At 44.7% G+C, this 22,528-nt stretch overlaps 1 protein-coding gene across 2 annotated transcripts in view; it reads left to right on the forward strand.

The window, feature by feature from the left end:
• Window positions 1–22,528, forward strand: part of SLC44A3 (solute carrier family 44 member 3) — an 80,754-nt gene that overhangs the window by 24,469 nt on the left and 33,757 nt on the right. For both annotated transcript variants that reach the window (XM_059070183.2, XM_067036956.1), the window contains exons 6-10: window positions 762–922; window positions 2,569–2,658; window positions 4,140–4,264; window positions 8,361–8,547; window positions 18,772–18,937. In XM_059070183.2, coding sequence (XP_058926166.1) covers window positions 762–922; window positions 2,569–2,658; window positions 4,140–4,264; window positions 8,361–8,547; window positions 18,772–18,937 — 729 coding nt within the window. The remainder of the gene's footprint in view (window positions 1–761; window positions 923–2,568; window positions 2,659–4,139; window positions 4,265–8,360; window positions 8,548–18,771; window positions 18,938–22,528) is intronic.

The following is a 22,528-nucleotide window of genomic DNA, read 5'->3' on the forward strand; positions in this document are numbered from 1 at the left end:
GAGCTTCTCTGGGGTTTCAGACGCCATTTTGCCTTCATGGCAATGCGATGTTGGTGACTGCCTAGTGTTTTAGCAACTTGTCAGATAATTTGGCACTTCTTGGGTCAGGATTATTTTCACTCTTTGGGACCCACAGAAGCAAAGAAGAGCAGGATGCTGTGAAGGTATGTGTGGCCTCATTAAGATTCATTAGGATGAACATTCCTGGGCATTTTTCCATTTCAGGAAGGGCCCCAAAAGAGGTTAGCTTTCTCATCTACCCAAGGCAGTTATCAACCACAGCTTCATTCATACATTTATCACTCATTTATTAAGCACTCATTCTGTTTGTAACAAAACTCTCAAGGCTTTTACGTCTTCTTAAAGAGGATAGAAATAAAGCTGGTGGTTTCATTAGTACAGCTTTTGATTGAGCCAGTCCTAATCTCTAACAGTTCCTAAAAGAAATGTGATTCTTGTGTTGGAGTTGGTAGTTTGTTATCCAGGAAGGGCCAAGACGTGAGAGTCAGCAATGTCACTCCCCAAGATTAGCTTTCTGGTGTCTATGGGTCTCCATAATCAGTTTCCCATCCGGGCATCAGCTGAACACTGTGGCAGATGATGCCTGGCTTTGTAAGGTGTAGGCTGCAAACAAGATGTTAAACTTCTTTTTATTACTGTAGATCTTATACATTTTGGTTGCTGAGAATTTTAAGTAAACATCTTTTTTTAAGATAACTAATTAAGTAAACATCTTTGCCACTTATTCTTTTATTTTTTAGCAAGTCTTTTCCCTTGTTTAATCGATGCATCCCTCAAACGCCTGAGTGTTATTCCCTGTTTGCATCTGTTTTGATCAATGATGTTGACGCCCTCCATCGAATTCTAAGTGGAATAATGTCAGGAAGAGACACAATGCTCGGTCTCTGTGTCCTCGCCTTCGGTAATTTTCAATTAATTTTATTTCAGTGACTGTTTATACCAAAGTTTCTAGTACTTATGTATGTTGTACAATGGAAATTAGCCTCTTGACTTAAATATAAAACTTCACTTCATATATTTTCTTTGTAGTTATTTTCAGTGTTTCAGGTTCAAGTGGAGGAGGGGGCAGTAAGACTGGGGAAAGGCCAGCTGGCTCTCTGCCCAGAGGCCTCACTAGGTGGGGCTGCCTTAGAGAGTGACCACGTTCCAGGGCCTGCCCCTCAGCTCCACATAAGGATGGATGTGCAGAGCAGATTGCCACTTTGTGAACTGGCCATGATAAGTACCAGCAACGCTTGTCCTCTGGCCCGTGTGCCCTCTTCCCCTAGGCAAGCCCGATCACAAGGCTCCTTGGTGAGCAAGGGAAGGAGGCATGTGCATCATGTTAAATAGCATCAGAGGGCATTGGCCTGATATATCCAGCTCCTCCTAGGAGCAGGCCTGCTGGGTTTTAGGAGGGTCAAGGTCTTGAGCCAGATCATGCCTTTTCCCGGCCTTTCTGGAAGCAGGCCCCCAGGCGCTCGTGACCGTTTGATTTCCCATTTGCTGTTTCAGCTCGATGAGCCCCTTTAAGAGTCGACCTTCTCTTTGAACGAATTAGTGTTCTCTGCTGCTGTAGGCAATAGTAGTGACCTCTTATTTACCCCGTTATTTACAGCGGCTGCCTCCCAACCTTGGAAGGTTGAAAGAAACTCTTTGATCATCCATTAACATAATTTTGCCAGTTTAAAAATTGAGTTTTCCATAATTTCATTACCCAAAGGTTACTAATTCCTGAATGCTTGGGGATTCTTAACTAGTCACCATTATGTAACTTCCAGACTTCTTATGACCCAGATGTGCCAGACATCGAGCTTGCTGTTAACACATTAAACCTCATCAGAACCCTATCACCGTTTGTAGGAGAGCAAGCTGAGGCTTAGAGAGGTCTGAGGCTTGGCCAAGCAGAGGTGCAGAGCTGAGACTCAGCCCAGACCTATCTGATTCTAAACCCATGTTCTTAACCACTACACCCAAATATCTATATGTAATCTTGAATTCTTGTTTAGAAAAAAAAGTAATATAGTATTTATAAATTCACTGAAGTACTTAGAATAAATTCATAGGCTTAAAAACCCCCAAATTGGAAACTGATGAGCAGATTTTTATACATATATCTTATGATTTTAAATTTTTCATTTTTAAAGGCATTCATCTTTCATATTTAATGAGAGTATCTGAGAACACAAAGTTAGAACTTTAGATAAGTTATGAAATCAAAAGAGTACGTTTGATAAAAAATTTTAGATGGTTCATTTGGACTTAAAAGAAAAAAAAGAAAGTTTAGGGTTTGGGGAATAATACCTGCTTTAAAAGAAATTTTTTCAATTCAAGAAGAATGCTAGCACTTCCAGGAAGTGGCACTGTCACAGACCTAACTTGTGTATGCTTCAGAGAGGGGCCTGGGTGTGTCTTGTTTTTTTGTTTGGTAGATGTCCAATATATTTAGAGGTTGAAGGAAGTCCTCAGCCCTCACTCTTTTGGAAGGTTTAGGCATTCCAGCCCCATCATCATCCCCCTCATGCCTCGGTGGTTGTTAGAATTTATATGTTTTGCTTAATTTTCTAGCCTTGTCTTTGGCCATGACGTTCACCTTCCGATTCATCACCACCCTTCTGGTTCACATTTTCATTGCACTGATTGTTTTGGGATTGCTGTGTAAGTATTTCCTCTTGATTGATTTCTTCTTGATTCAATGAAAAGCCTTACCATTAAGTGTAGAACTTAAAAGCTGGCATTTCTGAACTACATGGGGTCTTAGAGAGTCTCTCGTCCGACTCCCTCATGTTACGTATGAGGAGACTCAGGCCCAGAGAGGACAGGGAGGAGGACCACAGGATTGCTCCTGTCTCACAGATCACAGCAAAGTTCCCGCCCAGCCTTCTGTCTGTTCTGCACTGTGCCGCCTCTCAGATGAGCCGGCCAGGTGAGTGGTACTGGTTTCCACACCATTAAAAGTCAGTTCCAATGCCTGTTGGAAGCCCTTTAAAGCAGAGGTCCCCAACGCCCCGGTCCGAGGCCTGTTAGCAACCAGGCTGCACAGCAGGAGGCGAGCAGCGGGGGGCGATTGAGCAAAGCTTCATCTGCCGCTCTCCATCCCCCGCATCGCTCGCATTACGGCGTGAACCATCCCCCCACCTTCCACCCTGTGTGTGGAAAAAGTGTCTTCCGCAAAACTGGTCCCTGGTGCCAAAAAGGTTGGGGACCGTTGCTTTAAAGGATGTCTTCTGAATTTTCACATCACCCTTTGACACGTGGGTACCCACATTGTCATGCAAAGGCTCCGGCCAATCTGAAGAGACGCAGGCCCTGAGCTGGGGCAGGGTCTCCGAGACCCTGCCCAGTGCCCACTGTTTTCCTTTTCAGTGCTGGATCCTGGATCCATCCAGAAGTTGTCGGGGAAGAAGGTCCGAGGGGCAGAGGCATGCAGGGAGCTCAAGGCAGCAGCCGTTTCCGAACTAGTATAGGATATTTTCATTTTTAATAATTAGCATGACCAAATAAATAAATAAATAATTGGCATGACCGTAGGTGTTTCATCCCCTAAACAATCAGTTCTGCAGATCACAGGTGCCCGGCGTGCAGGTGCCGGAAGACACGCACTATGGCTTGTGAGGGTGCCTTCCCCACCTACGGCTAGTAAAGACAACTGTGACCTCCCTGTCGTCACTGTCGATGCGGTACAGGTGACACTTAGTACCTAAATGCAGAGCATTTGCAATGTCGGGGCACCCGCCCAGTTTTGTAGGTGCCAAGCCAATATCCAGGCTGCCCCTGAGGTTGTCACCCGCAGAGCTCATTTGGAAATTTTAGACTTTAGACTCTAATATTGTTCCTCTCACCATCCCGTTGGTGTAGTTTCCTCCCTGCTCACACCCAGCCCCACCCATGGGTTAGGCTGACAGGGCACATCTGTGTTCCAGAGTCACCTCCCTGCATCTCCCAGAGACAGGCAGCCACCCCAGGTCTGGCAGGTCCTCAGCTGGCCCCATCCAGCTGCTTCCGAGGGCCAGTCATTGCCTGCAAAGCCCCAGGGATTTGGGACCCACTGCCTGAGCAGGACCGCCTGGTGTGAAGGGAGGGGCGGGTGCTTACCTCATGGCATGCGCGCTGAGTTCTGCTGGTGTTTTGCTTTCCAGTTGTCTGTGGTGTCTTATGGTGGCTGTATTATGACTATACTAATGACCTCAGCACAGAATTGGACACAGAAAGGGAGAATATGAAGTGTTTGCTGGGGTTTGCTGTTGTGTCTACAGTTATCACGGTAAGGAGCACTCTTCCAGCAGTAGATCAAGTAGCCGGCCAGAACTCTGAAATCCAAATTATTAGATTTAAACCAAAAAACAACGAGCACTTGTTTTTCTTTCACTGCAGAAGGTGTATACATGTTAGTGTAGTGAGTGTACATACATGTCTAGTGCCTTTGTGTTTTATTTGAGATACCTACATAGGAATGCATTGCAGCCTTCAAAAAGATGAGCAAATGCTCTGACTTCATTCCAAGTCACGTCCACCATCTCAGAGGTTGGTCCGTTATCCTTGCTGACTCATTACCCTTGAACACAGTAGAACCGCTTTCACCCACAGGCGGCTATAGGGTGGACGCCGCAGCGTGGAGAGGGAGCCAGACATACAAGAGTTCCCATTTCCTGGTTTGCGGAGAGTCACCACCCCTCTAGCCAGTGGATGCTCTGCTCTCAAGGCTGTGACAACTCGCACTGCCCTTGAACACAGAGAGCCCTTTGTTTCCAGACGTGCGGCTGCTAGGCTAAGTTGGTTTGAGAGAACCGCGGCCTCCTTGGTGAATTCCCTAGTTGAGAGCAGGCAAACAGAGAGCGTTGAGCCTGGAGATACTGGTTGTTGGGGGAGGGTGGTTGGCAACTGAAAATCATTCTGGTCCCTCCCCTGGAGCTGATAGCAGTTCTGGAATCACAGGGCCCCGGGGAGGGTAGGGAACTGATTTCAGGTGGCCCACAGGCATCCTTTGGTGTGTTGCTTGCTAACCGTTTCATGGAGGCATGGCAGCCGGGGTTTCCACGCGCCCATTAAATCTTTCCGCAAGGGCAGATTCTCTCACCAGCTCAGCTCTCTCCTCTAAGGGAATCCTTCAGTTCTCACGTTTGGTACAGGCTTCTCGTTTTCTCCTTTCTAGTGAGGTGTCAGGTTTGTGTTTGTCACGTGAACTGCATCTCAGTGAGCAAGTATCCGATAAAGCAAAGCTCCTGGTTCTTCCTGGGACCAGGCCCCCCCCCCCAATAGCTGAGCCAGGGCGTGTGCAGGAGGCTGGAGAAGAAAGGCCCCCCTGCACCCCAGGCCGTGTGCTGGGCTGTTGGGCGCTAGAGGTGGGGAGGAGCCAGGCTGGGAACTGGGAGAGCTGGCTTCTCCCCCAGCCCCAGCCCTCCACAGGGCTCCCTTTGTCTTCTCACACTGAACCATTAATGGCTGCCAGATGCCAGGGTCGGGGGCGGGGGGGGGGGGGGCGGGGGGGAAGCTCTTCACCAAGTGTAAGACTAGGGAAAGGGCAGGCTGTGAGCGCAGGTGAGGAAGCGCACCACGTCCCGCACACCCTTCATTCAGCGCACGTGTCACTGCTGCTCAGTCCCGGCCAAGGACGGGCCGCTGAGGAGCTTTTTCTCATAAGAGCCCTAGCTTCTTTGTCACCATCACCATTTACCGAGCACCTGTTATGCCCGGGGCTCTGCACTAAGCAGTGGGCCTGGCAAGGCAAAGCACAAAGATAACGCACGCCCCACTATGAGATGCATTACAGGGCTGGCAACGCCGTGACATGGTACACAGGGAGAGATGGCTGCCTATGAGGGGGCTGCCTAGGAACGTTATTTCAGTGGTTTCAATAAAACCACTAGCAGCGGTGAAGAAAATGGGGTGAATGGCATCGAATGCTCGCCTCAGGGTGTCAGCCTAGGGGCACAGGCTGAGGTGCAGCAGTTTGCAGCTTAGAGCCCAGAAAGGTGAAGTTGAGGCTTGACCCCTGTGGTGAGTCGGCTCTGCTGTCCACCCTGACCAGCCTGCACCCCTAGCACCATCCCCAGTGGGTAATGCTGATCTCCCTTGAGACTGGGGAAGTGACGGGGTAGAGTTAACTCATCACTTGTGGTCAATATCCTGGTGTATTTTGAACGTGAGGGGAGCATTTTATACATACATACATATATATATATATATATATATATATATATAAAATATAGTTGAAAAACACACATGCATTTAAACACACACATTTTACCATTCCACTCAGGAGCTAGAAGCCAAGTTTATTTGCCTAAAGATTGTATCATTTTGCCTCATTAAAATTTTTAGTAAAAAATGACAACAACAAAAAATGTCCCTCTTCCTTGTTGACTGTGCTAGGTATTGAGGACACAGAGAAGGAAATTCCTACTGTCTCCTCCGGGCATCTTCCCTGGCTCCTCAGGCTACTCCCCACAGCTATGGCAGGAGGCCCTGCTCCCAGCCCCAGGAGCAGTTTTGCACAGTTTATCCCACACTGCCCTCTGACATTCCTCCACTTGATTTTGAGGTCGCTGAGGGCAGCAATGCCCAAGCCCAGCTAGAAGAGGAAGGGCATCTTAGGCCAAGGGAGTAGCATGGGAGGGGTCACAGAGACAGGAGAGGAACCTGCTGGAAGTTCCCTCGGCAGGAAGGGACCATGCCAGGAAGATCCTGATTTACAGTGATGATGATTTCGATCTTTATCCAGGAGCTCTGGGGAGATGTTGAAGGATTTGGAGCAGGGAGATGATATCCTTGACTCTACCTTTTCCAAAGATCCCTTTAGCTTGGGTTGGAGGAGGGATTGAGGCAGGGGTAGGGGGCTAAGGGGGTTAAAAGTAGAAGGTGGTGCGGAGGCTATTGGGGTCTGGGTGAGAGACGTTGAGACTTGAGCTGTGGCATCAACATGGGCATAGAGAGGAGAGGATAGATTGAGAGCGCTATCGGGAAACTGAGTGCGAGGTGATTGAGATTGTGCTGTGCGCTGGGACTGTGCCAGTCCTTGACAATAACAGACGGCCCTGCCTTCAAGGAGCTTGATGTAATGTGAAATGCAGACAATAAACATCTACAGTAGAGTATGTTGAGTGCTACAGTAGGGTAAGTATGGGATAAAATGGAAGCACGCAAGAGAGGAACCTGATTTTTTCTTGGAGAGTGCAGGAAAGTTAGGGCCACTGGAGTAGGGAATACAGGGGAAATAAGTTTTTGTATGAAGATAATGAATTCAGTTCAGGACAAGTTGAGTTTGACACACTGTAGGACACCCAAGGCCTGGTCAGTAACTGAAGTGCTTACTCATCCAGCACCTAGAGAAAGGTGAGGCTGGAGATTTTGTTTTTACTTGGCTGCAGGATCTTAGTTCCCCAACCAGGGATTGAACCCGTGCCCCCTGCAGTGGAAGCGTGGAGTTCTAACCACTGGACCCTGGAGATTTTTATTTAAAGGTTATCAACATCTAAGAAGGATTCTAAAACCACAGAGGAGTAGGAGAGACCACCCGAAGGATCCCAAGTAATAGCAACTGAAGAAGTAGAAGGAGAGCCAGAGGAGAGAGCAGTCACAGAAGTCAAAGGAGAAAATTTTAGGAAAAGAGGAGGGGACAAGAGATTCACATGCCATGCTGAGGTCAAGCAAGATCTGGAATGTTTCCATGGGATTTGACATTCAGGAGGTCAGATGATGTGACCTTGGGGAGAGCAGTTTCAGGAGAGTCTTGGGGTCTGGAGGTTTACAGGCAGCTGAAGGATGAATGCAGGTATGGACGTGCAGATGGCTAGTGTGGACTAGTACTTCAAGAAGCTCGCCTGTGAAGGAGATGAGAGATGACGGGGGCTGGACCACGGTGTGAGGGTAGAGGGAGGTTTGTTTCTTTAATATGATATTTATATACAGGGAAGCCAAAGCCAGCAGAGGAGGAGGCACAAAAGGTTGCTTTGAGGCACGATCACTGTCCTCTTCCCTCGTAGTTGTGTCCCCTTGACCTTCTGCAGTCCTTCAGCATTCTCTGAGCATCTTGGGTGCTGTGGAGGGAAAAAGAAATAGACGGTTCCCTGACCCCAGAGGACCTTATTCTCGTTTTCTCTCATTCTCTGACCAGATTGCAAGCTCCTTTAAAGCAGGGGCTGTGTCTTGTCCACTGTTGTAGCAGCAGGATCTAGCATAAGTATCAGCACATAGTAGAAACTCAGTTAGTGTTTGAGACTATGCCTATTCTATTATAATAAAAGTAGGGAGTAACTATCTTAAAAGAGTTGTTTGCTGAGATGTCAGTAAAATATTAGGGTTTGTTTTCAGCTCTTCTCAATTCTTCATTATTTTGAATAATTTAACCCCTCTCTTACCAGGCAGTTCTGCTCGTCTTGATTTTTGTCCTCAGAAAGAGAATAAAATTGACAGTTGAACTTCTCCGAGTCACAAATAAAGCCATCAGCAACTCTCCTTTCCTGCTGTTCCAACCACTGTGGACATTTGCCATCCTCATTTTCTTCTGGGTCCCCTGGGTGGCCGTGCTCCTGAGCCTGGGAACTGCAGGTAAGGGCGTGGGAGTGGGGTCCGTCACCCTGGAGTCATGCACTGAAGGCGTCACCGTTCTGGGACCATTGGCCTGTTTTTGTAAGGACCAAATTTCCCATGCAGCTAAAGGCATCTGATGCCAACAGTGACGGTGCTTGGGGCTCTGTCATGGAAGAAAAAGCAGGAAATTATTTTTCCTCTTTTGTATCAGTATGTGAAAAAAAGAACCCAGGAAAGACCCTGTTAAAATGTTGTGCTCAGAAGAACAAGCTTAAGTTTAAAGCAAGTGTGCACAGATGTTCACATTGCTTTGCTCCTGAGAAGACAATACTATCCTCCATTCTGCTGTCATATCTATACAGTGGTTTTCCACCAGAGATATTCCTCAGAATCAGCTATGGTGCTTTACTAAAATACAGATGCCTGGGCCCCATCCTTAGAGATTCTGATTCACTTGGTTTGTGGTAGGGTTATATTTTTTTGGATCCCTGTAAGAGAGCAACCACATTCTAGAACAGTGCTATTCAAAGGATTGTCTGACACCGGATAAGGAGCTTATGCCAGAATGTATATCCCTCCATCACTTCCTCCGTCAAGAAAGTCTTGCTGTGAAAAAAAAAAAAATGTCAGCAGAACGAGACGATAAGCCTAGTGATGCAGTTGACCTACCTTCTGGCACAAGCTCCTTATCTCACTGTGGACTAATCACATACAGGGTGAGCCCAGGCCACTAGTCTGTGGCCCCCAGTTTGAGTGATACTGCTCTAGATCTTCTCTCACTCACTCCTCCATTTGATTTAGTTAAGGCCCAAACTCACACTCTGATGTGAGTACAAAAGAGTAAGTTGCTTTTGGAGACTGTCACCAGGCAGATAAGAACAACAGCAGATGTCAAAGCAACAAGGCTTACATAATTTCTTAATGTTTATCAAGTTTATTCTGTTCCCTGTAGGCTCCAGTTGTATATGTAGGAATAACTACATGTAATAGATCCTTAGTAAACTAGGTTCTCTTACCTCTCTTCTGGAGTAAACTGACCCCATGGAGATTACTTCAAGATGGGCAGCCAGCTCTCTGGAGGTCCAAGCCCTTGAAAGCCCATGTTGCCAGCTTAGAGATGCTCTAGGGGCAGTCTCTTCTGTCGGGGGTCTTTGGAAGCTTGCTGAAGGCCTGCAATGCACTTCCGATAATTATCCAGCAGGGAACCTTGTTCAAACAAGGTACAGGAGAGTAATCAATCAGAATGAGGTTTGTGTGAGAGTGACAGAAACCTCAAAACAGTGGCTTAAACAAGATGACAGGTAATTTCTCTCTCATGTAAATGAAGCCCACAGGAGGAGACCCCATGCCAGCATGGGCTGCCAGAGGACACAGACCCATGCACCTTTATTCTTGTTGCACAGCCTACCACTTGCTTCCACCTCATAGCTGAAATAGACACTCGAGTTCCAACCACCCCGTCTTATTCGGGCTGTGAGGAGAAGGTAGCAGGAAAGTCATGACAACACTTCCACCTACACCCATTGGCCAAATCCCAGTTACCTGGCAACTCCTATGTGCAAGGGGGGTGACAGGAAATGTCATTTCATTGGTGGCAGCCATGCACAACCTAAAAATGAGAGGTTCTGTTACCAAGAAAAGATGAAAGAACAGAAATTGCAGGACAGTTGGAAGTCTTAACTAGGGCAACATTGAACAAGCATCTTCCAGCTCATTTCCTTGACGTGGTCTTGGTCCTGGCGGAACGGGAAGCAATGGCATCGGTGCCTGCAGGAAAGCAAGCATTTGTTGAAAATTTCCCAAATTCTAAGCTCGGCACTAGGTGCTTTCTTATGTTCTCTCCTGTAAGTGTTACAACCCCCTTTCGATGCCTGTGTTGTTATGTTCAAGTTACAGGCAAGAAAACTGAGGTTCTGAGAAAGCAATTTGCTGAGGGTCCAGCTAGAAAGTGTGATGGCTCTTACTGATGCCAGAGTCTCTAGAACAGAACCTGTGCTCTTTCCACTACCTCGCATGTCCCTTACGTCTGGGATACAAAGCTAGGAGATCAAATTAGACCTCCTCAGGTTTGTCTGTTCCAGTTGAAGCAGTATTGTGACCACAGCAACTGGCTGGTGAATGCAAGCTGTACCTGTAATGTGGTGTTTGGGACCTGCGGCCAGAGGGCAACATAACAGAGCCAGAAGCTAAAACCATATCAGGCTGGGAGTGAGGTGTGGCAGGAGGTGGCAGGGCTTGACGCTCTGGTAGTGGATTGTGGTGCTGGGCCCTCGCCCTAAAGAATCAACAGAGGAGAGGTGAGGCCTCGGGAAGTACAGCTCAGGACCAGGGAGGGACCTTCCTACTCCAGCCTCCAGGGCACAGCTGCCCGCCCCGCTGTGGTTATGGGCTATGAGTCTGTGTGAAGGGAATTGTCTCTGTGGTTAAACCCTCAATGATTTGGAGCAGGACACGTTCTTTCGTTCTTTAATGCACAGACGTTAGGTGAGCACTGGGGGGGCGAGGTCCTGGCAAGGCACTGGGGAAGAGTGGTGGCCTCTCCCCCCAGTGAGGATGGCAAAGGCTCATGAACATCACAAGAGGAGAAATTTGGGGAGCTGTGAAGCACCACAGTCAGGCTCCAACCCCCTTTGAGAGTCAGGGAAGGCTTCTTAGAGGATGGGCTGGAAATGACCAGAAGATCGGAAAGTACAGAAAGAGGCAAAGGGGATTTAGTGGGGTCATATCCAAGCACAGGAGGGAACCCGCTCACAGGGGACAAGGCGAGAGCTGGTCCTGAGAGTTGGGGATGTAGTTGGAGAGGAACACGCCCCAAGGCCAACTCGGGGGTGAGCTGCTATCAGGGCTGTCCTTCAGTTCCCCCACTTGGGCCCCAGCTGGGGCCAGGGCCTGGGGACATTAAACAGCCTCAGCCACAGGACTGAGAGGAGGGGCAGGGAGAGAGTGGACTGCTCTGTAGGGCTGAAGGCAGCACATCAGAGGGTCACATATTAAAGCACAGCCCTTCTCTATCTGTGGAAGGAGCAAACTGAACCAAAGTGAGAGGAGTTGAAGGGCAGGAAAGGAAACCAGGTGCCCAGGACCTACTGTAGGGGTCTGTGGGCCAGCTGAAGTTAGGCTTCGCAGGAGAGGGTGTCGCACAGAGCGACTGCCTTCCCCCTTCCCCGGGGCTGGGAGTCATAGAAACCAGACCTGCCGTCCCCTTAGGCCACCTGCCTCTCCTTTCCACTCACCTGTGGGCCGACCCAGGTGCACAGAACTCCCTTTGACTTCAAAGGCCTTTTCATGCAGGGCCAGGACGATGGGCTCTGGGCCTGAGCAGGTCATCTGCTGCTTGTTTTGATCTTCAGCAGATGCCCACGTGATCCGGGTGGTGAGAGATGCCTGCACAGCACCTGACTGTCTCATTTCATGTCCCTCAGGAAGTCCCAGAACCCTCAGGCTCTCTCTTCAGTCTCCACCCAATGTTCCCAATGCTGTGGGGTGTCCTCAGTGGGTAAATACTGTAAGACTTTTATTGTGTCAGATGATTGGATGAGTTAATAATTTAATGTGTAAAAAAGAAAAGAAAATGCAGAAAAAGTGAACTTTAGGTTGATCATTTTTTGCCATTTTTTTGATGAGCTATTTCTCTAGTGACTGTTAATGAGTCTCGTAACTAGTTGACAAACTCTGGCTTGTTTGAGGATTGTTTCAGTGGAGCATAACCAGGCCCGTGGGAGGGGGTGGCGCTTTCTCTCCAGTGGTACTACAGTTAGAAGAGGTCATCGCAGGCATGTTCTCAGCGTGCTTAAAGGCAAAGGACCATGCTTGGAAAGGAGGCAGCAAGGTCAGACAGAGGGTCTCCCATCAAGGGACCTGGGATCCAGGATGGCTCTGGCCTTCCTTGTATGTTAATCCTCTGGGCTTCCTGTTTTCCTTTTATACAGTGTAAAAATGGTGCTTTCCCCAGGCTGTGCCTCATAATGGTGTTAGGAGACTGAGATGGGACCAGAGCTTTGCTCTGCAAATAAGGGACAGTATGTGTTCCTTATATTAGGAACTAATGTCAACTAGAGAATGTCTAGTACTAGCTTCCGCTTTTTGGTTTATTCTCCGCTCTGCATGGTATATTTGAGAACACAGTCTAAAAGAAAATTGTCCTTTTTTAAGTTATCAGAGATCTAGAAGATAATTGAAGTTATTTCACAAAAGTTTCCTAGTGGCCCAGTCCTGTCCTAGGAACAGGGGGAAGGGAGATTGCTCAGGAGAAATTTAAAACAGCTCCTGCTTTTCAGAAGTTTATGGTCCCTGTGGGGAAGTGTGAGGGAAAACCATCTCCATGAACATCTAGGTGCCTTTGCACCTGCTGTGGTCTTTGTCTAGAATCTGCTCCTCTTCCTAACTTTCACCCCAACTTTTTCCCCCAAACTTCATGGAAAACTAGTCATTATTCAAGATTTGTTTTGAGTAATCTACTTCTTGGAAAATCTCCTATAAATTGCCCAGGCATACTTAGATATTTCTTCTTCATTTTTCCCTGCATTTTTTATATTCTTCATTCTTTCAACAGATATTCATCAAGTGCCTGCTATGTGGCTTGGGTACTGAGATACAGCAGTGAACCAGATAAAGGTACTAGTGAGTGGGGAAAGAGAGCATAAGTAAGTAAATAGATTATGTCAGGTAGTGATAAGGTCTATAAAAAACAATAATGCAAGATAATGACTTGTGCGTTGTCTTCCCTCAAGAGAATGAACATCTGGAGGGCCTGGAATGTGTCTTTTTCTTTCTGTCTCTATGGTCAGTGCACAGCCCTTGAGTGAGTTCAGTAAGTGTGTCCTGAGTCAGTAAGTGAATTCACATCAATGTTGTGTTAAATGAGATGTATACACAGAAAGAACTAGGTGAACCACAGGTGCGCTGTCAATGAGATTTTCTTCTCTTTTGCCCTAATCCTCGTGCTGTCAGAGCAGAAGCTGAGCCAGCAGGAGGCGCAGGCAGGATGGGTGTCAGCAGGACACTGAGCCAGTTTGCTGGAAGAGGCCAAGTGCATAGAATGTGCCAGAATCTAGAACCCTTTTAAGTCGGGCCTGCATCCTTTGGGAAATTATCCCACCCAACTGGACTGCCTCCCTTGAGAAACTGCCATTTACATTGATCATTAATATGATATCAATATCACCTCAGTCTTTCAAAATGCTTTAAAGCTTGCTTGTAATACCCAGACTTATAGCTAGCTGCATGATGCATTTCCTCTAGGCTATAATGATGATCTCTAGGAAGACTTCTAGAAAGTTGTCTCGAATCTCTATGATAGGATGTATTACTTGAGGAAGGTTGGTTCATTCATTCATATAATCATTCATTCAACAAATACTTATTGAACATTTATTATATCAGATCCTGTTACAGATGCTGGAGATACAGCTCTCCTAGTTTGGAAGCTAGAGGGAGATTGGCAGTAAATGAGTAAGTGAATTTTATAGTGTATTAAAAGTTGATAAGTGGTAAGGAGAAAAATAAAGCAGAGAAGAGTAATAGGAAATGCTTAAGGAGGGGGGTCCAATTTTGAAGTTAGTGATTGGGGAGGGCCTTGTTGAGAAGATAATTTGTGAGCAAACATTTGAAGGAGGTGAGGGCAGAGCCATGAGACTATGCAAAGGAAGGGAAAATATTCTAGGCAAAGGGAACAGCAAGAGGGAGAGGTGCTGGGGACACAGCAAGGAGGCCCATTCAGTGAGAGTGACCCGATCGAGGGAGAGAATGGTTCAAGTGAGTGTCAGAGAAAGCACAGGGTCAGATCCTGGGGCGTTGTAGTCCATTATAGGAACTTTGTTTCTGAAATGGGAAGTCATTACAGCATTTTAAGCAGCATAGCGGTATGATCTGACTTAACATTTTCATGGCAGTGCTCCAGGGAGGAGGTGATGGTGGCTTAGAACAGGGTTGTAATGGTGGACATGGTGTGACATATCAGATTCTGAAGGATTTCCTGATATTAGATGAAGGGTGTGAAAGAAAGAGGAGTTGGGGATAAAACTGAGGTTTTTTAGCTTGAGCATCTGGAAGATGGGATGGCCATCAGCTGAGATGGGACAAGACTTTGGAGCATTTTCGGGGAAGAGCAAAAGTTCTTTTTTAGTTGTGTTGATTGAGATGCCTTTTAGACGGCTGGATGGAGATGTCAAGTAGGGAGTTAGCTGTTTGAGTCTGAAGTTTCTAGAGAGGGCCAGCTAGAAATCTCATTTGGGAATTGGGGAACACATGAATAGTATTTAAAACCATGAGATTTGAATGAGTGTAGATAGAAAAGAAATTCAAGGACTGTGTGTTGGAGCATGTTAATGTTTAGGAGGTCTTGGAGATGAGGAAGAATAAGGAAAGGAAACTGAAAGGGAGCAGCCAGTGGGCAGGAGGAGAAAAATGTACTGTCCTGGAATTGGGGTGAAGGGTTCAATTTGTCAAGTGCTGCTGATAAATCAGATAAGAACTAAGGATTGACCATTGAAGTTAGCGACATGGAAGTGAAACAAAGCAGTGTCAGAGAAGTGTGAGGGGATGGGTCAGGATTAGAGCAGTTTAAGAGAAAGGTGGAGACAAAAGAATTGGAAAGAATGAGAGACAGAAGTTTGGCTGTACATAGGAACAGAGGAATAGAAAGGAAGCTGGAGGAGGAAAGGGAGTCAGAAAGTAGGGTGTTTTTTTTAAAGATGTGAGGTGATTAAAAATGATTCAGTAGAGACGAATATTCTGATGAAGCAAGAGAGGGAGGGACTTCCCCAGCGGTCCAGTGGTTGAGACTCTGCCTTCCAAGGCAGGAGTCGTGTGTTCGATCCCTGGTCAGGGAGCTAAGATCCCACATGCTATGGGATGTGGCCAAAAAAAAACCTTAAAAAAATAAAAATTAAAAATAAAAAAAAAAGAGAAGGAAAATTTCTGGAGTGATATCTTCAAGTAGGTAAGAAAGGGGATCTAGTGCAGGGGTTGGCCTTAGGATCACAGACCATTTATCATGTTAAGGGGGGGTCCAATTATGGACACATGCTGATAAGGGGTAGAGATGGGGGTAGGTGCTAGCAGAGATTTTCCGATTGCTTCATTTTCTCAGAGAAACCGGAAGTGAGGCCACTGACTGAGCATGAGGGTGGGAAAAAGCTCTTAGAGGTTGGGGGAGGGATCATAAACAGTCCAGAAGAAAGAGAGATGAACAAACTCATGTAGCAAATGTGATATTCACTCTGATGATATCTTCTTTCTGATTTTTGTGTTTGCCTTTTTCATTTTTTCCCGATAGCTAATGTCCAGCATAATTCTAGCATGCAGTATATGCTAAATAAATATTTGCTCATTTCAGAACTGGAATCATATCTACTTGTACCTCAACTATAGCTAACCTTATATTGTACTCACTCTTCTAAGCACCTACCTGTTTAATCCTCTTAACAGCTATGTGTATGGCTTTTAGAGCCGTGAGACTAGATGGAATCAACAAGGGAGTGGTATTATTGTCTTCTGATTACAGATGATGAAACAGAGATTTTAAAATGTCCCACAACCTCATAACTTGCCTGAGGTTGGTCAGCCATTAGGAGACAGAGCAGACATGTGAATCTCGGCCTGCGTGACTCTCAAACTGTATAACTACTACCCTGGAGTTCATCTTGTCTTCCCTCTTCATCTTTACAATAAGAAGACGGAAGCCCAGGTTGCTTATCACAAACGTCAAAGCTGAGATTGGAACCAAGCCCTCTTCTAGTTCAGTGTCCTTTCCACCACCATCCCCCTAGATAAATCTTATCTTGGGATCCAGTTCCCACGCCCGTTAGCTACACTTAGTGGTAGCTATATTGTCATGGTCCTTAGTAACCAAGCAACTGGTATTTTGATGAGAGGCTCTCGCCGCCACCGACCCAGCCATCCAGGAGAGGGCAGTCCTGCGCGCATAAACACGCCTGCCCCACCCTAAGCGTCTTCCTGAAGCCAGAGCGCCTGATTCTTCAGAGAATGTTTGCTTAAAGCGGTGGTTCTCAAGCAGCAGTTCTGTCCCCCACATGGCATTTGGCAATGTTTGGAGACATTTTGGGTTGTCATAACTGGACGAGGGGAGGGAAGAAGCTCCTGGCATCTAATGGGTAGAGGCCAAGGAAGCTGCTAAACATCCTACCAATGCACAAGACAGGCCTCCATCCCTCCCGCCCCTAACAAAGAATTATCTGACCCAAAGTGCCAGTTGCTATGTTGAGAGGTTGAAAAACCCTGTCCTAAAGGAAAACCTTTAAATAGTCTGGTATAATGGAACCAGAAAAATAAATAGATGATGGCTTCAGTAAAGATGTTCAAAAACAAGTAGCCAGTCAAGAATAATTTATGAATTCTGCTTCTGTGCAGAATGCCAAGGGTGTGAAGGCCTGCGTGGATCATGATTTATCCCTTCAGCCATTCTCTACTTTCTGACTGTTGCCATCAGTGTGCCAAGCTGGGATGTATGTGAAGGTGCCACTGGCAGCACAGGGCAGCCCCAAGGAGAGACGATCCCCCCTTAGCACCCAGGGCCTTTGTACTTACTTGCCTTTTGTCTGTCAAGGAAATCATCCCTCCTGTTCTTTGGAAACTTCATCCACCCCCGAACCATGTGTGATGTTGTAGACCTGTTCTTGCAAACTGTAGTCTGTCCCCATCACTGGTGACCTTGTGGGGGCATCAGTGTGCATGGTGACTGGCCCCATCACTTCTGCTATTCCAGGAGTGGCTCTCCAAGTCTCCACTCACCTGATCTACCTACATTTGCTTGTTAGTTGTGGGGGGGTCACCTCCTTTGGGATTGTGAATGCTTTTCTGAAACACACCCATTTTGGAAAAGCATAAGCATTTATCAGTGCCTTACCTGAATCAGAGATTGCTTCCAAGCCAGAATGAGCCCAGTGTTCAATAAAATATTAACTTCTCTCTGTAAACCAAGCTGCTCCACTATTTCTCACAATGTGACTCTTGTTCAGCAGAACACAGAGCGTGAGTTACTAAGACCAGCCTTAGTCTGTGGAATTAGTTTGCTCTACAGCATGATTATCTTCTCCCACTTCCTTTGCACAGACCCTATTGTGAATGTCTAAAGACACATGAATTATGAACCTAAAAGCAGTTTATAGCTGTGAAAGGAAATATGAAACTATCTTTAAATGTTCTTCAAGTTGTAGGTTTTGCCAAAGACCAAAGTGCCATCTTCTTTCTTACAGTAGTTTATTTAAAATACACAGCAGAGGACATCTAGAGATCAAATGCTGTTGCAGAGCTGGGATTTGGTTTTACTAGATCCAAATGGAATTGAATTGAATTGCAGAGCTAATTCAAAGACTTCTTTAGACGAGAGCAAATAAAGCAGGGTATAACCAGTGCATGGCAGAGCATTGCTGGGGTTACCTCACTGGCCTCAGTTTAATACAGTGCTGTGCTCCTGAAATTTAATAATGATAATAAAAATCATTATCACTTACGTAGTGATATTTCTTTGGGCCAGCACTGACCAGGTAATCCCACTCTACTCTCTCTTGAACTACCACCAGCATATGGGTATTACAGATAAGGATACTAAAACTCCAAGAGGCCAGATAACTTGCCCCAGGCTACCCAAAAGGGAGTGAAGCTGAGATTTGAACCTAGAAGCTTAACACTGAGGCCCAGTAGATATTTTAAATGTCCTAGAAAAGTTTGCTCTTGAAATGAAATCTGAAATGAATCCCTTTGAAAAAATGAAGATCCTTGTCTCTTTTATTAAGTCTAAACTTTTGGTGAAGTGGGGTTCTATAACAGAGTCCTAATGGCTTTGTGTGCTTTCATCAACATAAGTTTTGTTTTCATCACTAAGTATTGTGGTAGAAAAACCATGGGTTTTAGAGTCCAGTGTGTCCAGGTTTATATTCTCCCTCCACTAGTCATGAGCAATGAGACTTTGCAAAATCACTTGACTCTTCCAAACCTCAGTTTTCATAATCTTTAAAGTGGGGTGAGTATTAGAGTATAGGTCAAGTGTCTTGCAAATTGCCTACCAATCAGTCATCATAATTATCCCTGTTAATATTATTCATAAGTTAAATGTGTGTTCTCAATTTTTAGTTTTGCTATGAAGATCTTATATTATGGTGGGTATTTCAAACTTTAATTTGGCATCTGTGTTTTGTACAATGCCAAAGCCCGGGTATGAGGAAGCTTCTTCCATACTTAGGAAAACATAGGTATAAAGCATGTTTGTGTTTTAAACTTTAGGAGCCGCACAGGTCATCGAAGGCGGCCAAGTGGAATATAAGCCTCTTTCGGGCATTCGGTATATGTGGTGGTACCATTTAATTGGCCTCATCTGGACTAGTGAATTCATCCTTGCATGCCAGCAAATGACTATAGCTGGGGCAGTGGTTACATGTTATTTCAACAGGTAGGTCTAGCATGTTATTCCTGTTGATTTGTCTATATGCTTCATGTTGTGTATCTCAAAATATATTTTGGAATTCTGACATGACCTCTCAAAAGGGATTGGCAAGAGTAAAAGACGAAGCTCAAAATTAGGAAGGATGTTCATTTGGTAGTAAAAAGAAATGTTATATCTTAAATCTGTCAAATTTCCAACCTCTTTTACTTTAAGCTAGAAAATCCAGAAGGAAGCCCAACAGGGAAGTATTTGTACTGCTTAGAATTGAAAGGTATCCAAAAGAAAGGGTTGACTTCTCCTATAAATATCCATTCTTACTGACTTCAAACTTTAAAAACATTACTGATCTATTTGGAACACACTTCAGTAAATTCTGCAAGCTTCATTTCATCCTATGCAAAATGAGGAGAATATTTTCTTGAAAAACAATTTTAAATCCTAAGGGAATTGTACATGACTATAAAATATATTTCATGTTCATATAGTTAAGTGCTAGTGAATTAATTACTTGCTTCTCTGTTCACTGTGATACTTATTTAAGTGTTTATCCTCCTTTATCTCATCAAAATAATTGAGGACATACACACACACACACACACACACACACACCATACACACATACACATCTCAACCCTTTACCTCTTTTGTGTATGCTGCTCTCATGAGGAAAAGATAAAGCCACAGGCAAGAAGAACACAGCCAGTAGAATGACAGGGTTGGACTCAGAACAGGAAGTTTACTCCTATGGGGCTGATCCTCCTGTAATCTCTCAGCCTAAATGAGTGAAAAAACATGAGGGTTCATGGAGGTAAGAAAGTCAACCAGGGATGATTCATGCCATTGAGCAATTACCTCCTGATGATAAGGAGTACTGTGGGTTTTATTACAGAGGTGCTGTTGGGAGCCTCCATCATTAGAGAGCCCATAGGATGCACAAAGGGCTGAGGCCCTTGGCATTGAGAACCTTTGAGCCATTGGAGGGGGTGGTGTGTGCTGCTTACTCCTGAGTAGAAGAGCAGAGATTATTCTAACCAAACTGGCCAGCAGATTATATCTCTCTGACAGCAGTGATTTTGTGCTATTTTAGTACCACAAAATCAAAGCATTTTCAATGAGAGCTTTTTACTTAACTTCCAGTGAAGTGAATATCTCCCTATCTCTGTGCATTCGGTGGGAGAGGAGGCTGGTTTGAGCCACAAAAACCTAGAGAGGCTTAGGACTTCAAGTGTAAAATGGGCTTCCAAAGACTAGTTAAAGGTCTTTCTAAGGAGCAGTTGGGCCCCTCCTTCACACCAGCAGAAGACAAGACGGGAGCTTTGCTCTCTGGAGAAGTCATCAGAGAGGGTCTGGACATGGGGCATCTGGCACAGCTGAGGCTAGGGCAAGGCTCTGCACTGAAAGAAGGGGGAGCAAGTAAAAGTCTAAATACTGAATAGTATTCTACCTACTACCAACCCACACTCCACAGCTTAGCCTCCAGGATGTTGACAGCCAGGTTGATATTTCCTTGGCAGGAGATTATCGGATTCTTCTCTGGAGAAATTGTCTAACCCCAAGAAAGGACCTACAGATGGTGCCATGTGGGTGTCCCCCAATAAAATGGCCTGTTTCCCTGACTCTGAACCAGGTCATGGAACTCACCGGTCAGCAGTCACCCTCATATAGAACCTCTAATTCACTTTTCATTGCCTCACTCTTAAATGTGAACTGATAACCAGTGATTGTTAAACATTAGAAGAAGCCTCTAGTGAAAGAAAAAGATCAAAATGAACAAAACAAACAAACAAAAAGAACTTAGGGAAAATAGAGACAATACAGGCAGCAGAAGAAAACTACAACAATGACAACTATATTATCCTCAGAAAGAACCAAGAAATGTTGCTTCCATAAAATAAGAATCAAAAAAAAAGAATATTGAGAGAACAAGAAAGAACTCTTTGTAGTTAAAAATATGATTGCAAAGTGATATTTTTCTATTGAGGGATTAAAATATAAAGTTGAAGAACTCTGTCAGAAGGTAGAACAAAAGATAAAGAGATGCAAAACGGGAGAAAAAGGATAAAAAATGAGAGGCTAATTTAGAACACCCAACATCTGACTAATATGAGTTTCAGAAGTAGAGAACAAAGAAAAAAGAAGGGAAGAAATTATCAAAATTTCCCAGAGCTGGAGGACATGAGTAAAGAGAAGATCCCAGAAGCTTTACATAGGAAAAACAGATCACAGGCAAAATCAAGAACTAGAATGGGTAAAAGACTTATATTCTGAAAACTATAAAACTTTGATGAAGGAAATTGAAAATGAAACAAATAAATGGAAAGATATCCTGTGTTCATGGATTGAAAGAAAATATTGTAGAAATGTCCATACTACCCAAAGCAATCTACAGATTTAATGCAATTCTGATCAAAATACCAATGACATTTTTCAAAGAAGTAAAAACAAATAATCCTAAAATTTATATGGAACCACAGAAGACCCCAAATAGCCAGAGCAATCTTGAAAAAAAGAACAAAGGTGGAGGTTTCACACTCCCTGACTTCAGACTGTACTACAAAGCTACAGTAATCAAAACTACAAAGCTACAGTGGCATAAAAACAGACACATAGATCAACGGAACAGAATAGGGAGCCCAGAAACAAACTCATGCACTTATGTTCAATTAATTTATGACAAAGGAAGCAAAAATATACAATGGGGAAAAGAAAGTCTCTTTAATAAGTGATGCCAGAAAATGGACAGCTACATGTAAAAGAATGAAATTAGAACATTTTTGCATACTGTATACCAAAATAAACTAAAAAGGATTACAGACCTAAATGTAAGACTGGAAACCATAAAACTCCCAGAAGAAAACAGGCAGAACACTCTTTGACATAAGCCATAGTAATAGTTTTTGGATCTATCGCCTCAAGCAAAGGAAACAAAAGCAAAAATAAACAAATTAAACTTAAAAGCTTTTGAACAACAAAGGAAACCATCAGCAAAATGAAAAGACAACCTACTGAATGGGAAAGATATTTGTAAATGATACGACCAATAAGGAGTTAATATCCAAAATATATAAAGAAGTCATACTACTCAATATCAAAAAAAATAAAGAACACAATTTAAAAATGGGCAGAAGACCTGAATAGATATTCTTCCAAAGAAGACATACAGATGGACAACAGGCACATGAAAAGATGCCCAACATTGCTAATCATCAGAGAAATGCAAATCAAGACCATGAGAGATCACCTCACACCTGTCACAATGGCTGTTGTCAAAAGGACCACAAATATCCAATGTTGGTAAGGACACGGAGAAAAGCGAACCCAAGTACACTGTTGGTGGGAATGTAAATTGGTGCAGCCACTATGGAGAACAGTATGGGGGTTCCTTAAAAAACTAAAAATAGAACTACCATATGATCCCACAATTCCACTGCTGGGTATACATCCAAAGAAAATGAAAACAGTGATTCCAAAAGATATATGCACCCCAGTGTTCAGGCAGCATTATTTACAACAGCCAAGATATTGAAGCTACCTAAGTGTCCATCAGTAGATGAATAGATAAAGAAGATGTGGTATATTTATACAGTGGAATATTAG

This window comes from Kogia breviceps, chromosome 1, assembly GCF_026419965.1.
Source record: "Kogia breviceps isolate mKogBre1 chromosome 1, mKogBre1 haplotype 1, whole genome shotgun sequence".
NCBI classification, from domain to species: domain Eukaryota; kingdom Metazoa; phylum Chordata; class Mammalia; order Artiodactyla; family Physeteridae; genus Kogia; species Kogia breviceps.